The sequence below is a fragment of the Talpa occidentalis genome, unplaced genomic scaffold (genome assembly GCF_014898055.3).
Source record: "Talpa occidentalis isolate TD23 unplaced genomic scaffold, MPIMG_talOcc4v2.1, whole genome shotgun sequence".
Classification (NCBI taxonomy): Eukaryota; Metazoa; Chordata; class Mammalia; order Eulipotyphla; family Talpidae; genus Talpa; species Talpa occidentalis.
Window position 1 is genome coordinate 96,743,248 of NW_026555331.1, and position 15,404 is coordinate 96,758,651.

The following is a 15,404-nucleotide window of genomic DNA, read 5'->3' on the forward strand; positions in this document are numbered from 1 at the left end:
TACATGTCTTTTCCTACAAAGAACATATATCCTCAGCTTTTTATTAAATTTCAATTAACAGACACTTAAAATATTTAAGTGAATACATTATCAGTATTACTAACATTTCTACTAGCAATAGTCATAAACCCTGAACTATACAAAGTGAAAAAATATGAAATAACAACTTATTTGAGAAAACAAGTTAAAATAGTCAGTTAAATTATGGTAATAACAAGGAAATAGCTTAGCAAACACATGACCTGTAAAACAGATCTGCACATGGGGAAAACCTTTAAAAAGAAGACAGATATGCATTTATCGAGGTTTAATTAAACAAAAAATTTTAAATATTTAAATAGAAAATGAGACTAAGAGGGTGGAGGTGATGAGAGCGGACACTGCTGCGACTCTGTGAAGCAGCAGCTGAACCATAAACAGAATATAATGATCTAAGCTATCATTCTTGGACCTAAGGTGCTACTGAAAAAAACAAGTCAGTCCAGTAACAACTTTCAAAGTTAAAAACCCAGAGACGTATTAATGTGCTGGGGAAGAAATGGATACACATCCCAATAATCCTAAGAAAAGGCAATTATGAATTCTGCAAGGAGGAGTAAACGTATTACACAGGCAAAGAGAGTAGGGCTGAAAAAACATGGTCTCTTCTTTGTATGATTCCTCCTCCTCTAAGGGGTTTGGCTAACCATGAAGAATATTCACTGCAGGGCAACAGAAGACTGCAACACTACAGAATTTTACTTTATTGTAGCTAGTTTTCTGGGAGCATAGTGATTGTTAATTATCCAGAACTGCTAAATTGTACGCCCAACCACTTACTGCCCTGAAATTACTAAAATCTTCTATAAACATATACACACCATCTAAAAAAAGTCACCAAATATATATTTTTTTCAGATTTCAAGTTTGAGAAAACTACTAAGGCTTCATTTCAGTACTACTTTTATCTATTTCTCTTGCTTATGTTACATTTGATATCTCCATGTGACATTTACTAAAGAAAATGCATTGTAAGATTTAAATATTTTTGATACCAAAAAAGCATAATCAACATAAAGATAAATTTGACTACATCAAAAAATTTCAAGTTGTGTGCCGCAAAGATACCAACAAGAAAATAAAAAGTCAACTCATGAAATGGAAGAAAATTCTTGCAAATCATATATCTGATAAACAGGTCTACCTGGAACATACAAAAAACTGGTAAATAAGAAATAGACAAGTAATCCAATTTTAAAATGGGCACGAGATTTGAGTGGCCATTTCTCCAGAAGATATATAAATGATATGAAAAGATATTCAACATTAGAAATGCTTATCAAAACCACTGTGAGATACCACTAATAGCCATCAGAATGGACATAATCAATAAGACAGATAACAAATACATTCTTGATGATGTGGAGAAATTAATACTCTCCTATATTACTGGTGAGAATGTAAAAATGGTGTAACCACTTTGGAAAAGTTTCCAGTAGTTCAAAGGGTGCAAGGTAGAGTTACCATACAATCCATTAATTCCATTCCTAATATACATTTTACAGAAAGGAAAATGTATACACAAAAACTTGAATATATAGGTTCACAGAAGAACTATTCATAACAGCTTAAAAGTAGAAATGACCCAATATTGACCAATACATGAAGGAGTACACAAAATGGAGTATCTACAACACAATGTTTTTTAACAATAAAAAGAAAGTTGAATTACTGTAAAATTTTACAACATGGAAGAACCTTGAAAATATGCTAAGTGAAAGAAATCAGTCACAAAGGTCACATATTGTATAATTTCATCCATCTAAAATTTCGAGAATAAGGAAATCCATTTGTGATGGCTTGGGAAAGGAATTGGAGAGACAGCTAGCAGGTGAGGAGTTTGTGTATAAAATATACTGTAAGTCTCACCAGAACACAAATTGTATATGTTTTGTTCACTGACGTATTCCTAGTACCAGTTACAAGGGTAACAAGTTCTATAAATTGTGGTAATGGATGCATGACTCTGAGAATATACCAACAGTCACTTATTTGGACCTTTTAGAAAGAATAGTGTAGTAAATTGTATCTCAGTAAGGTCATTTTTAAAATTACCACTTACTAGTTAAACAACAGAGAAGTAAATTGCTGAAGTACAGACAAGAGAGCAATGGAATAAAAAGTATTCAAGATAACAATTCTAAAAAAATCTAAAAAAAAAATGAAGTATAGAAAAGTTACCACCTCTAATGCAGTGATTCTGAGCCAGGGGCATTTTGCCCCTCATGAGATATTCAGCAGTATATGGGGACATTTTTGATTATCACAATAGGGGTGGTGGGGGTAAGCTATCATAGAGACCGGAGCCAGCAATATCCCTAAACATCCTTCATTGCATCCTAATACACAGGACAACCACCCACAACAATGAAGGGAAGAAGGAAGATGAGAAAAAGGAGGTGGAGAAGGAAAAAGAAAGATGGGAAGACTATTCTAGATTAAAAAGACTTAACAACAATATTGGATTAGATTCTGGTTCACATTGGGGAAATTTGAACGTACTGAATATTAGATCATAATAGAGAATGACTGGTAATTTTATTAGGAGTGACAATCAATGCAGTAGCTATTATTTTTTATTATAATAAAATATTATTATTGGGAGATTCATGAGCGTATTCTGAGAAGTGGCATATAATATCTACAATTTATTTTAAAATGATTCAGCTACACAGAATCAGATATAAAGCAAATATGACAAAATGTTAACAAGTCTAGATTACAGGAATAAGGTTTTAATGGTAATATTTTTCAAGGTTTTCTGTATGTTTGAAAACTTGCATTATAAAAATTATTAATATTTTCCCCTTACAAACACCTCACAAAAATCCTAAAAATATGTAGAAAACAGATTGGAATATAGAAAAATAAAATGAGTCAGATAAAACCAAACCAAAAAATTAACCCTTGAAAGCTGGCTATGGACAGGGACAACCTGAGGGGGAAGGGGAAGTAGGAGAAGGATGAGAAAAGGAAGAGGCACAAGAGTCTAAAGTGGTGGACTCCTTGGGTTCTTTAGTGGGGGAAATCCTACACTTCCATAATGGAAACAGTAATGTAAATCAATACTAACTCAATAAAAATACATATAAAAAGGCCATTTTGGGAATTTTGATAAAAAAAAAAAAAGTGATGTCACTGTATAATCTATAGCCAGGAAAGATCCTTTTAAGAAGGCAAAATCTGTAGGAAGGAATTGACACATTTGACAACGTAGAATTAACCTCCATTAATAGCAACCAAAAAAAAAAAAAAAGAAGAAGAAGAAGAAAAGAAAAAAGTTACACAGAAAATTATCAGCCTCAACAGCAGGCATCCAAACTTTTAAAGCAAGAATGTACTTTCTCAATTATGTGATGGGCAAAGATGAAAAAGTTTTAAATCAAATTTGTTTACAATAAGAAAGATAAACATAAGGTTAAAAAGTATGAAGTATGCTGTTGATATTTATTTTCACAATTCCTAACATACTATTCATATATTTTTATTTCATTAGCTAAATTAATTCAGGAATAGAATCTGAATTTTATCAATGACCATAAGCTATATTCAAAAATGGTTCCCCTTCTCCCTACTTTATGCAAGATTGTAACAATGTAAGAATATTAAGTCCCAATATTCACAACTCAACTTTTGCTTTCTCTATAATATATAATCCAAGGGGAAACCAAAACAATACAGTCTATCACAAAAGAGGTAGCCAGATCTTCAAGGGACTGCCTAAAAGTGAACTGTCACCAATCTTCTACCTTTTTTTTCTTTTTTTAATGGGTAAAACTTTAAAAGGACATCTTCTAAAATAATAACACAAGCCACCATTTATTAAGTATTTAGTATTCACATAGAATCTTTGCTAACCACTTTCTATATATCTAATTCCCAAACAATTTTATGACATGTTATGATTGAAAGATGATTAGAAAGATGAAGAAATAGCTAAATAACAGAATTAAGACCATGAGCTGAACTTGGTTTAAAATTCAAGCATGTCTTGAATCATTATTTTACAATACTCAGGTAGATTTAAAAAAAAAATGCAGGAAAAATGGGCAAAACTTCACACACAATCTCTGAATAATCAAATAAAAGTGATTTATTAAGATTCAAAAAATCAACTGACCAGAAAAACCTGAAGTAGCACTCCTTAAGAATTTAATGTAGATTTTCTTGTTTTTTTCAGAGTATGTTCTACTTTCAGAGTACAGATATTCTAGAGCTGGTACAGATTCAGATAAATTTCCCTCACATTCGAAAAGGCTATACTGTAACAGCTCAATATCAGAACAATGACCTTGAAAGCCCTATGATTCTCTTAATTCATAATAAAAATGGTTCAACAGTGTTCAATAAGTCACCGATTAAGTCTTTTTAATGAAGACAAATTCAGACCAGTAGCAAAAAATCATAAAAGGAAATTACACTGTGATGTATTGTTTAATATATATACATAAATTTTTATTTACTTGCCTTTTAAATAACAATAGAAAATACTTCTATACTTTATAAAGTGGAATATAACTTTAAAAATAAAAATTACATTCTCTATTGCAGCCTGTTTAATTCATTGAAGGACTTTTGGTAGAAGTTGGAAGGAAAACCTTGACAGTGCAAGCTGCAGGATTACAGACATAGAACATAATAATAAAGGGGGGGAAGGGTTGAACAACATATACACAAAACAACGGCAACTAGAATAAAAATAATAAATATAGAAAGGAAAATGGAGACACAGATTCACCCATAAAGGAGCCCCAGCTAAGTACTCTCGGGAGTTTCACAATTTACTGTGTTACATGAATGCAAGTAGGCAGCTGTAATATATAGCGAACTGAAATTATTTATATGCTTAATATCCATAGTTAGATTTATATAAGCACAAATCTTATTCATAATAACTTAGACCTAAGTCCTTTTCTTAAACCGCTACACAGCACTAATACCAAAGCAACTACAAATCCTTTTTTTATAAAAGGATTTTAACATTCTTCATCTTTCTACTCCCTATAAGAATAATAATTCAATAGAATAGGTCTTATAAATTTAGTTACTTTAAAAACTTCATCACACTGACTAGAACTATATAGTACTTCCCATGGTAGAAAATTATATAACACTAGCATTTTTTTTTTAGAGCATAATATAAGATTATACTACAAGTTTTTCCCTTTTCACTTATCTATGGTTCAAAATTTTAATGTCCAGGGGCCTCCCTGGTGCTGCAGGTGGTTGAGCATCGCACTGTGAAGCTGTTTGCAGCCTCTGCAGCGTGGGTTCGATCCCCACCGGCCGGCGAGAATCCCACACGGTGAAGCAGACCTCTCCTGTCTTGTCCGCTGCTCCCCTCAGCAGCGTATTCAGTCTGCCTGTTCTGTTCCCGGCTCTGTCTCTGGTGAATCCTTTCACCCTCCCACACATCTGGCCTGTACCACAGTTCTTGTATAAAAATAAATAAATCTTTAAAAAAAAAATTTTAATGTCCAGAAGAAACACTTGTTACTCAAAAGTTCTCCTTATGATCAATTATATTATACAGTTGTCAGTTGCCTCTCTTAATTACGTCCTGAAATTCAGTTTAAATCTAGTTCTTAATGTAACAGATAAATTAGAGAGTTAGTAAAAACTGAGATGTAAAGTAAGGGAAGAATTAATCATCTGAGTCAAAGAGAATCACTTTGCATAATTTGATATTTTAAAACTTCCTCAATGAAACAAGGACAACAACAACAACAAAAACTTCAAACACTGAATTCTAAATTGTGAAAATAAACCACATGCTATTTAAAACTGAAAAATAATAAGCAATATTTATTCAGTGTTACTATGAGAAACACTGAGTATAGTACTTAACGTGTAGCAGGCAATAAATTAAACAGAATTATTTTATTGAATTTTCTGGTACTTACTATCTGAATATACAATGAAACTGTATATGGGCGAAAAGATGTAGCAATGCTTTGTCTCTAACAGTGACATTAAGAAGCATTTTAGTTAAGAGATGAAACTGTATATGGGTGAAAAGATGTAGAAATGCTTTGTCTCTAACAGTGACATTAAGAAGCATTTTAGTCAAAAGATTGTGACAGCAGCTGCCTCCTTAAAAAATGTACCTCCCAAATTCACTTAATGATAACAACAACCCTATGGGATAAATACTATTAATTTACAAGTTACACAGACTAGAAAAATAAGGCTCAAAAGTCTTTCCAAAATTAAAATGCTCTAAAATGACAAAACTTAGATTCAAATCCATATAATTTGACAAACCATAAACTTAACTATTTTTCAGAAATTAGGAGTGTTCAATTTGTAATTAGATGTGTGTGTGTGTGTGTGTGTGTGTGTACAGAAAGGGAAGGGAGGGGGGAGGGCATGAAACACTCTGAATCCCAAAATAAAACAATCTCAATTTACTGTAACTTCAATAGTTCTGTAAATTTTGCATCAGTGCCTATTATTTGATTAGATATTCTGACAGTAACTTGTAAAGTTTCTATGATTCATAAAATACCATTATAATACATTATAAAATATGTAAACATAATTGATTTTTCTAAAAATTTCATTTCTAAAATAATCAACACACCCACAATTTGTAAAGTACGTTATTTCAGTTTCTTTTCCTATAACTTCGTTATGCTTCACTTTTCACAGTCTCCAACCTTCCTCTAGCCCATTTCCTTTTATTTTTTTAACGTTTACCAGGATTAGACTATTGCAACAGTGTGTTGAGCACTTAAGCACTTAAATACCCAAGAAAAAGCATCAGAAGTACTAGAATTCTAATGCAAATATTATACTTTTTTCTTTGCCTTGCCCTTTCTAGTACATATACTACACACACGCATGCACATATACAAAACGTAATAAATTTCAGGGCTGGTCAGTCACTGTGTGTTAATGGACTTAACTGCACACTCCACCCCACCCCTCCAAATTCATAGGTTGAACTCTTAAGCCCCAGTGTGGCAATACACGGAGACAGGATCTTTAAAGAAGTAATAAAGCTAATTAAGTCCATAATAGTAAGTCCATAATCCAACGGAACTGATGTTCTTAAAAGGGAAAGAAACCAGAAACCAAGGCCGCCATCTGCAAGACAGGAGAAAGGACTCTAGAAATCAACTCTGCTGCATCATAATCTTGAACTCAGTCTACAGTACTGTGAGAAAATAATGTTTTGTTGCTTAAGCCAAATTTTAAAAAAAGGAGGGGGGAGAGAAAGCATCAGAAGTCAGTAATTAATATCAGATTTAAAAGTTACTAAAATAAAGTTTTATTTCATACTTAACTCTTCATTAAAACAGTACAATCTAAATGAGTTTTATAATTTCCAAGTCTCAAATTGACAGTAAATCCAAAAGCCATTCTCCTCACATATATGTTGTCATATAACTCTAGCCTGAAAATAAAAGAAGTTATAACAGGAAGAATCATACTCTCGTTCATGTGCCAAACTACAGACAGGCTAAAAATAGTTCCAGTAGGAAAACCAATTCAAGTTTAAATGGACTAAAAAAACCCAAGAACTCTCCCACCATGCAGGGGCTAAGGTCAAAAGCAGGAGTCACCTTAAGAGTTTCAGATTCATCAGCATAAAATGGTCCCTCCGAAAATTGGAGGAAAAGAAGACAATCCAACAGGGAAGAATTAGTCCAGTTGATACATATGAACCTCTTATACAAACATAAAGATCATGAATCCAGTTTAATTTTCACAGCTGAATACAGCAGAATTATTTTTCTGAACTTTTCTGGTACATAGAATTTCTGTATTTACAATGGAATTGTAGGTGGGCAAAATGACCTAACAATCCTCTGTCTCTAACAGAGACACTGGGAGGCATTTTAGCCAATGGAGTGTTGTAGCAGCTGTCCTCCCTGAAAATGTACCTCCAAAATTTCCAACTTTTTTAAGTCCATAAAATATTTTTATTCAGACTTACAAGCTTTCAAGGGAGCATTAAAGTTCATACAAATCCAACACAACAATAAAAAAAAAAAAGTACAATAAGCAAATGAATGAATATATAATACATGGAGTGAGAGGGGCCAAATATTAATCTCACCAGGGTAATGGAACTCAGCTATGCCTTTGATTAAAATCTGGTAGACATTTTGAGATTTAAAGTGTCCTGGTGGGAGAGGAAAAACAAATTTACGAAAATTATTTTTCCCAAGTCTCACTATTAGATTAGTAAATACAAACAATAGATACAGGCTAACTCTTCAATTGCAAGAAGATCACTTCAGACCTGCCAACTGCCCCAAACTGGCAACCTTACCTGGAGTTACCTTTAATTACATTCTCCAACCTTTCTTCCTATAAGTCTTCATCTTTTAATTATGCTGTTTGCTTTTTTCTAACAAAAGACCTCAAGGTTTCAACTGAATGATGGCCAAAATGGCACCCAATTAGCTGAGAGTAATTTTTCTCTGGGCATTTTTCAGGTCTGACTCTTCACTTCAGCAACAGTTTAGCATGTACTTACTATATACCAGGCATATTTGGGTTGAGTGAATAAATTAATTCACAATAATTAATCTCCTGTACAAGTGATAATCATAGTCTAAAAGTGTTAGTTTAACAACAGCTTTTAAGAATTTTAAGAATTCCTTTTAAGAATTTAGCAGGTTTGATTAAAAATAAAAGATTCCTTTTCCCACAAATGACTGCTAACCCTCAAATAATTCACCTTTTCAAAAACATATTTTGGAACTTCCCTTTCAGATGCTCTTTGGAATCAGTCACCAACCACACAACAAATTACCCTTATAACTAGTTGACAAGACATGTTTTCAGTTTATATTTTTGTCCTTTTACTTTTTTAACCCAGTCCAAGATTTTCCTGTAACTTCACCAAAGGCCAAAGGACTTCCTTTCTCCTGGGATCCACCCACAATTGAGCAGCTTGAATTCATATTAGTGCAAGGCATACTCCATGAAAACCTGATGTACATACCATTAACATTTGTATTAATGACTGACAGTTTATGTTTTCAAAAAGTTGTACCCTCCATTTTATTTGATCTTCACTATAATGTGAGAGCAAATGGGAAGTTGCTGTTATTGCCCCAATTTTACACGACACTCGAGCTCAGAAAGTTCAAACAAGTTCCCCAACGTCATATCTAAATTAAGTGGTGAAGTTAGGACTCATCCTTATAATGCTTAATATATAGGTCATTTATGTGTTGCTTAATTTCTACTATGATAGGTATAATTTGCTCATAGACATAAGTATGCATTACCTTGCCTCCAGCCTATTTATTTACCCAATTTCTTTTTTTTTTTTTTTTTAAAGATTTATTTATTTATTTATACAAGCACAGGGTACAGTCAGAAGCGGGAGGGTGAGAGGATTCACCGAGCCAGAGCGGGGAGCAGAACAGGCAGAGGGACCGAAGTACAATTTCAATCACCTTTTTAAAGTAAGAGCTGTTCACCTGCTTTAATTCTAAGTTCCCCTCTCCTCACAAATATATAAGGCACAATATCAAAATTAAACTGGACTCAGAATAGAGAATCAAATTAAGATTACTACCAATTGAGGGGACACTTGACAGTCTTGAAACCACAAAATTTCAAAACAATTTAAAAAGTAATACACTAAGAACCTCACTCAGCATTGCCACTAAATGGCTAGTTATTAGTGGCCTACATTGGAACCTCTTCCCCATAACAAAACCTATTTTCTTCCTCTTACAGAAGCTCTTACCCCCTCCTTTTCCACTACCACTCTGCTAAAGCATCTTAGTTTATTCCACTTAACACAACCTGTCTCAAACATCCTCTCATGCCTTTTTTCTTTTCCCTTTCCTCTAAGAAAATTCTCTATAAATCATTGTTAAACAAGAAATGACACTAATCAAAAGTAAGCATGAACACAGTTAAGAATATTAAGACATAAAGCACCCTATATGCGCAAAAATCAAAAGGAACCGGATGATAGTCATTACCCGAAGAAATGAAAAGCCATACACTTTATAGCGACCTTATGATAAATAAGCCCATACCTTATATCTTTTAAGCTATAAATTTCTGATTTCCTAGTACCACTCCCAAATTTAACTCCATATTCCCTCAAATAAAATAAAAAGTAATTTTACAGATTTTTAGCAATTAATGTTAACACTTTTAATCATAAACAAAATATATATAATGATCTACTCTATTACTTTCTATATGAAAATGATGAATAAAATTTGGAACAATCCATCTGAACACTAGTCATATATAGTGATATCTTCCTATCTAACTATTCCAAGATAGTTATGAAATTTAAAAATCTCTATTTTATTACCCCAAAATGTTTAAAGGAAAACACATTTAGTCATAGGACTTAACTTAAAAAAGCACATAGATTTTTGTTTGCAATTCTATCAGCTAAAAGCTGCTAATCAAAAGGGTGTGTGCTGGATTAATAAAATTAAAATAATTTAACAATATTTATAAAATCTAAAAACTTGAAATCAACGGAGGAGGGGGCAGGGAGAATAAAAGTTCTTTAAAATTCTTAAGACTGCCAATATTCAATATGGCTGGCTTGTCAAAAGGTAGTGAACAATGTTGTGTGTAGAGTGGCCAAGTCACACCCATTCCAGACCATGATGTCTTTCTACTGCCCTTATAATCTCTATCCTACCTCTTAACATCCTTTGACTTATGGCTCTTACTCTGGCTAGTACCCTTTGTAATATCATTAAAAATTAAATAACTCATGTTGTTTAAGGATTAACCCATGCCAAGAATATTTCTAAATCTATTAATCAACAAAATCAAGTCATCAATTTCACTAAGCACTTATTATATGCAAGAGTGTACATGCATGTGTAAAAGTCCAGGAACCCTTTCCTGTTGCACAACTCATCATATCTCACGATTTCCCAAAGTGAAATGCAAGACTCTATAAGTCTCTACATTAGTAAGGATTGTCTAGAGAAACAATAGAATGTGTGTGTGTATGTGTGTGTGTGTTGTGTACAGAGAGAGAGAGAGAGAGACTGCCCATCCACACTGGGGAGGGCATTCTATTTTAAGGAGTTAAATGCTAATCTGATCCTCATTCAATACACTCTCACAATCTCGGTACCCAGTAGCTAATCAAATTGGCATTAAATCACAGTCACTATGGTTAAAAACTTTAAAGTATGATGCAAATTCATCTATAAAAAGCTATGAGAAGTCCTTCAGGCAACAAATGTATTTAACTTCCTTTAGGCAAATATCCTCTAAATTTATTTGAACTACAAAATTTTACTCACTAACAATGATAACCTGAACTTAAAAGTACTGGAGTTCATGCCTTTTCACATCTGTATCACATTTATTAAACACAAAATCAAGAATTAATATTAATAATCTGAATGGAAGTAATTTAAAACAAATACAGGTCATTTCTATGTAATTTTTACTCATTTGCACACAACCCAAACAATGAATAAGTTTAAATAGCTACAATTTTAGTCACAATTCTTAAAAGCAAAAGTGTCACAAGTTGATAACTGGGTTTTTATGCAAAAACTAGCTCCTGAATATGCCTCAGCACTGGTACAAATTCAGCATATTTCCCACATCTTCTATGCTTTAGTTCTTTATAGTAGTACATTCCCAAAAGAATAATGCTAACAGCTTTTGAAACATCAAATTTGAAACTATACTTAAAGAAAATTCACTAATAAATATTACACTATAGTAAAATATTTGTTGTGAAATCTCAGATTAATAATGTTGTGAAAATTCAGATTAACTAAAATAAATTCTCAGATAAGCAAACATCCCATTGCTAATATATGAAAGTTTAGGCTTATGAAGAAAAGAAGGGGTGGAAGGCGAGTGGTTGAATACTAAACAAATAACTTCAAGTATACCACAACAGATTTTTATTGTCAAATGTAAGAATAATCCAAAGACTAAAAAGTCCTTACCAGGCAAATAGAGAAGGGGGCGGGGGGATAAATGGGCATAAAAGAAAAAATATTTCATTCCTATATAAAAAATGCAAAGGACACAAATACACAGATAAGCCTAGCAAGTTTTCTAAGTAATTCAATCTTATTTAGAATTAAAATACAAATTAAAGCCAAAAAATTCAAAAGAACTATTTTTCAACTAAATTAAAAACTATTTTCTTTAAAAACAAAGACTTATTAGGGTAGTGCTTTCAATTTATACCAATTATCATATTTCACAGGTTTCAGAGTTCAATGTACATATTAATTTGCTCTACTGAGTAATTTTCCCTTTTAGCATAACTTAATATAGTCTTTAATTGATCATTTGCACAGTTTCTCATTTGTGAAAGGTCTATTTTGACAAAATGCTAAACAGTTTCACAGGTTTACCATTACTGACATATTGTGTACCTATGTACTTGGCATTTCTATCTTGGTTTTAAAAAAAAAAAGCTTAAGAATAGTATACAGATGATTATCAACTACAAAAAAACTTAATGATGCATTCCATACTGAGTCACAAAAAGAGCAATGCAGAATAAGAGTATACCTAGTGTGACTCTTGGCTTCAACGTTTGTTGTTACATGATTTTAACTCTCCACATTAGTCTTCTCATCTGTCTAGTGGTGGTTATTAACAACTACCTCAACACTGGATGGAAGGGAATCAAACAGAGTGTAAGAATCATCACTTTCTGAGCCCAGTATATGCCTGTTGAATATGTGAATTTTTCAAAACAGAGCTGATCATTCCACATTTTGAGATCTCACATACATTAAATCGCGTCCCCTAAAAGCTCCTGATCCTTTAAGTTAGCACTAACAGAAGATTAAAAAAAAAACTATTTTAGTAACCAATATTGAGCAAAATTTCATAACTAAAATATTTCAAAACTTTATTTTGACTATTTCTAAACCTTGCTTAAATAAAAGCTAAGGCGAAGCAAAAAAAATCTCAAGTGATAATAATTTTCAGTTTATCTTGTGAACAACATTCAAACAAGGAAATGGGATATTTTAAAATCTATCAAGAGCTAAAAACTATTTATTGAGAGCAAAATGGCCAGAGTTTCTGTAACTGAGAATCGCGAGATGAGATTCTAATTTCATCTTTGTCACTAATGATTATTTGACCTTGGACAAGTCTCTGGACTTCAATTTTCTGATGTGTAAAATGATTACTAAAAACTGTATATAAAATCTCTCCATTTAATATGGAGAGAAAATCCAGTGTAGTAGTTAACAGAATGAACTAGGCAAGGACTGTCAAAGGTGGTACCCTGCTCTGTCACTCAGAAGTTATGCACAGTACACACACAAAGCACTCAAGTATATCTTACTATCATTGACTTTTTGTTTAAAATAGTTCACTGAAACATGAAATTATATTAAAATAGAGAAACTTATATAGTTCAGTCTTTCCAAATCAAGACACCATCATTTTACTACGAGACACTAAAAAAGTTCATGTGAAAGCATTACAAATGTTTAAAACAAGATAAACTAAACCAAGTTCAATCAAAAGATCACCTCATAAAATAGTGTACAATAGATACACCACCAAAAACTTATTAGGCTAATTATTCCCACCAAAATATCACATTGAAGGTAAAAATAGAACGATGGTATTTATAACTATTTTTAACCTAATATTAACAATGGAAGCATGTTATATATAAGATAATCTCCAATAATGAGATAAAACTCCAGGAATGAAAAACATAAAGTGAATCACAAAATACTGGAAAGAAACTTCATAAGTATATAAGTAAATATCAACCAGTAAGTATTTCCCAGACACATTATCACGCCAGACTGCAAATATCAAAGAAAGAAGTCCCTCAAAGTCAGGCAAGCTTATTATCATCACTTCTTCACAAAACACTCGTCCACAAACCTTTTTTATTTTCTTTTTGGTCCAATCAGGATTACTTCCCACTGCCCATTATTTAAAAAAAAAAAAAAAAGAAAAAAAAGTTTCCTATCTAGCTCATGCCAAAGATGAACAAGTTAGATGCCAAACTAGTCCCTGACAGCGGTCACGGGGATCCTCATAAAACTTCGAGTCCTCAAATTCACAAGTTCCAGAATTTATCTTCAATGCTACCTACACCTGCATATAACACTGCATCAGCTTAGCTCAAGAATCTAGTTACATCAATTTAGCTCTTCCCCTTAATGTACTGCTAGTAAAGGGAAATTCTACTTCAAAAAGTCTGCTTTTTGCAATGGACTTTAGACACTAGAAAAGGGAAATTGATTGGCTAGTCCTAGTTGCCCTACTTCCATTTCAGGTTCAAGTCAAAAAGAACTGTTCCACACAGTGTACCAAGGGGCCCTTATGCAAATCAATAGAGTGGATACTGAACTGAACTTTCTGATTCCCACGACTTAAGCAAAAGGTAACGAGGTGCAGGAAGGGGGGAATGATCTAACTGGGCTATCCAAGCGGAGCCTGCGGAAAAAGAAAGTCCACTTCACTTATTAAAAGTAGGGGATGGGCGACAAAGTGGTCGGGCCGAGTGACAAACCCTAGATGCTGCCCGAGCTGGGAAGTGGAGGGCCCTGGAGGCCAAGGACCGGGGAAGGGGCACCTCGGGCAAACCCGAGGGGAAGAGGAACCAGCAACAACGCAGAGACCAACGCTGTCACAGAGCAATGTGTAAGGGGACACCAAGCAAGAAGACACGAATTGGGAGGTAGCGACAGCAGGATGGAGACCAGTGCCAGGGGCGACGTGCAAGCAGCAACTGCGAAAGAAGCACAGGCAGCCGGAGGTAGTGGCACTCTGTTGAGTCAGCACAGCTCCTATCCGGGGGGCACTTGTAGGATCCCCGAGGCTCCTCGCGCCCCGGGGCCCGCGGCGGGGGGCAGGGCCCGCCGGCGCGAGAAATGATGTTCTCCGATGGGCTGGCACCGGCCCCTTCCCCTAGTCACAGGTAAACACTGGCCGCCGTCGCCGCTTACCTCCGTTAACATTATTACACCCAGGGGAAGTGAGCTCCTCCCTAGCCTCGCCGCATGGCAACAGCCGTCGCAGCAGCGAAAACTGCCCGGGCCGCCGCCAACGGCGGCAGCAGCTCCTTGAGTCCTCTCCCGGGCGGCGGCTTTACTCGGCTTCGCTGGCTTCCCCCCGGCCCGGCTGCTCGCGACGGACGCGCCGCCATCTTGGAAGAGCGACGTCCGCGTCTCCCCGCGACGTGCGCTCCCATTGGCGGCTGCGGGCGGCGCCAGCGTCTCGTGACCGTCTCCATGGCGCCGGCGCGCGGAGGCTCGGAGGCGGGTGCCCGGCGGCCTACTTGGCTCCCACGGCGAGGCCTCCGGGACCCGGCGGCCGGGCCGACTCGGGGCTCCGCTGAGGAGAGAGGGGCTCCAACGGCGGGCTGAGCCTTGCGCGGATGCGCGCGCGCGCGC

At 34.9% G+C, this 15,404-nt stretch overlaps 1 protein-coding gene across 4 annotated transcripts in view; it reads right to left on the reverse strand.

The window, feature by feature from the left end:
• SNX13 (sorting nexin 13) overlaps positions 1–15,168 on the reverse strand; it is a 109,716-nt gene extending 94,548 nt beyond the window's left edge. For 2 of the 4 annotated variants that reach the window (XM_037508562.2, XM_037508553.2), the window contains exon 1: positions 14,958–15,168. In XM_037508562.2, the coding sequence (XP_037364459.1) occupies positions 14,958–14,969 (12 nt within the window). In that variant the 5' untranslated portion in view covers positions 14,970–15,168. The remainder of the gene's footprint in view (positions 1–14,957) is intronic. The other 2 variants (XM_054692407.1, XM_054692406.1) reach the window with 1 other exon arrangement.
• Positions 15,169–15,404: the final 236 nt, after the last annotated feature.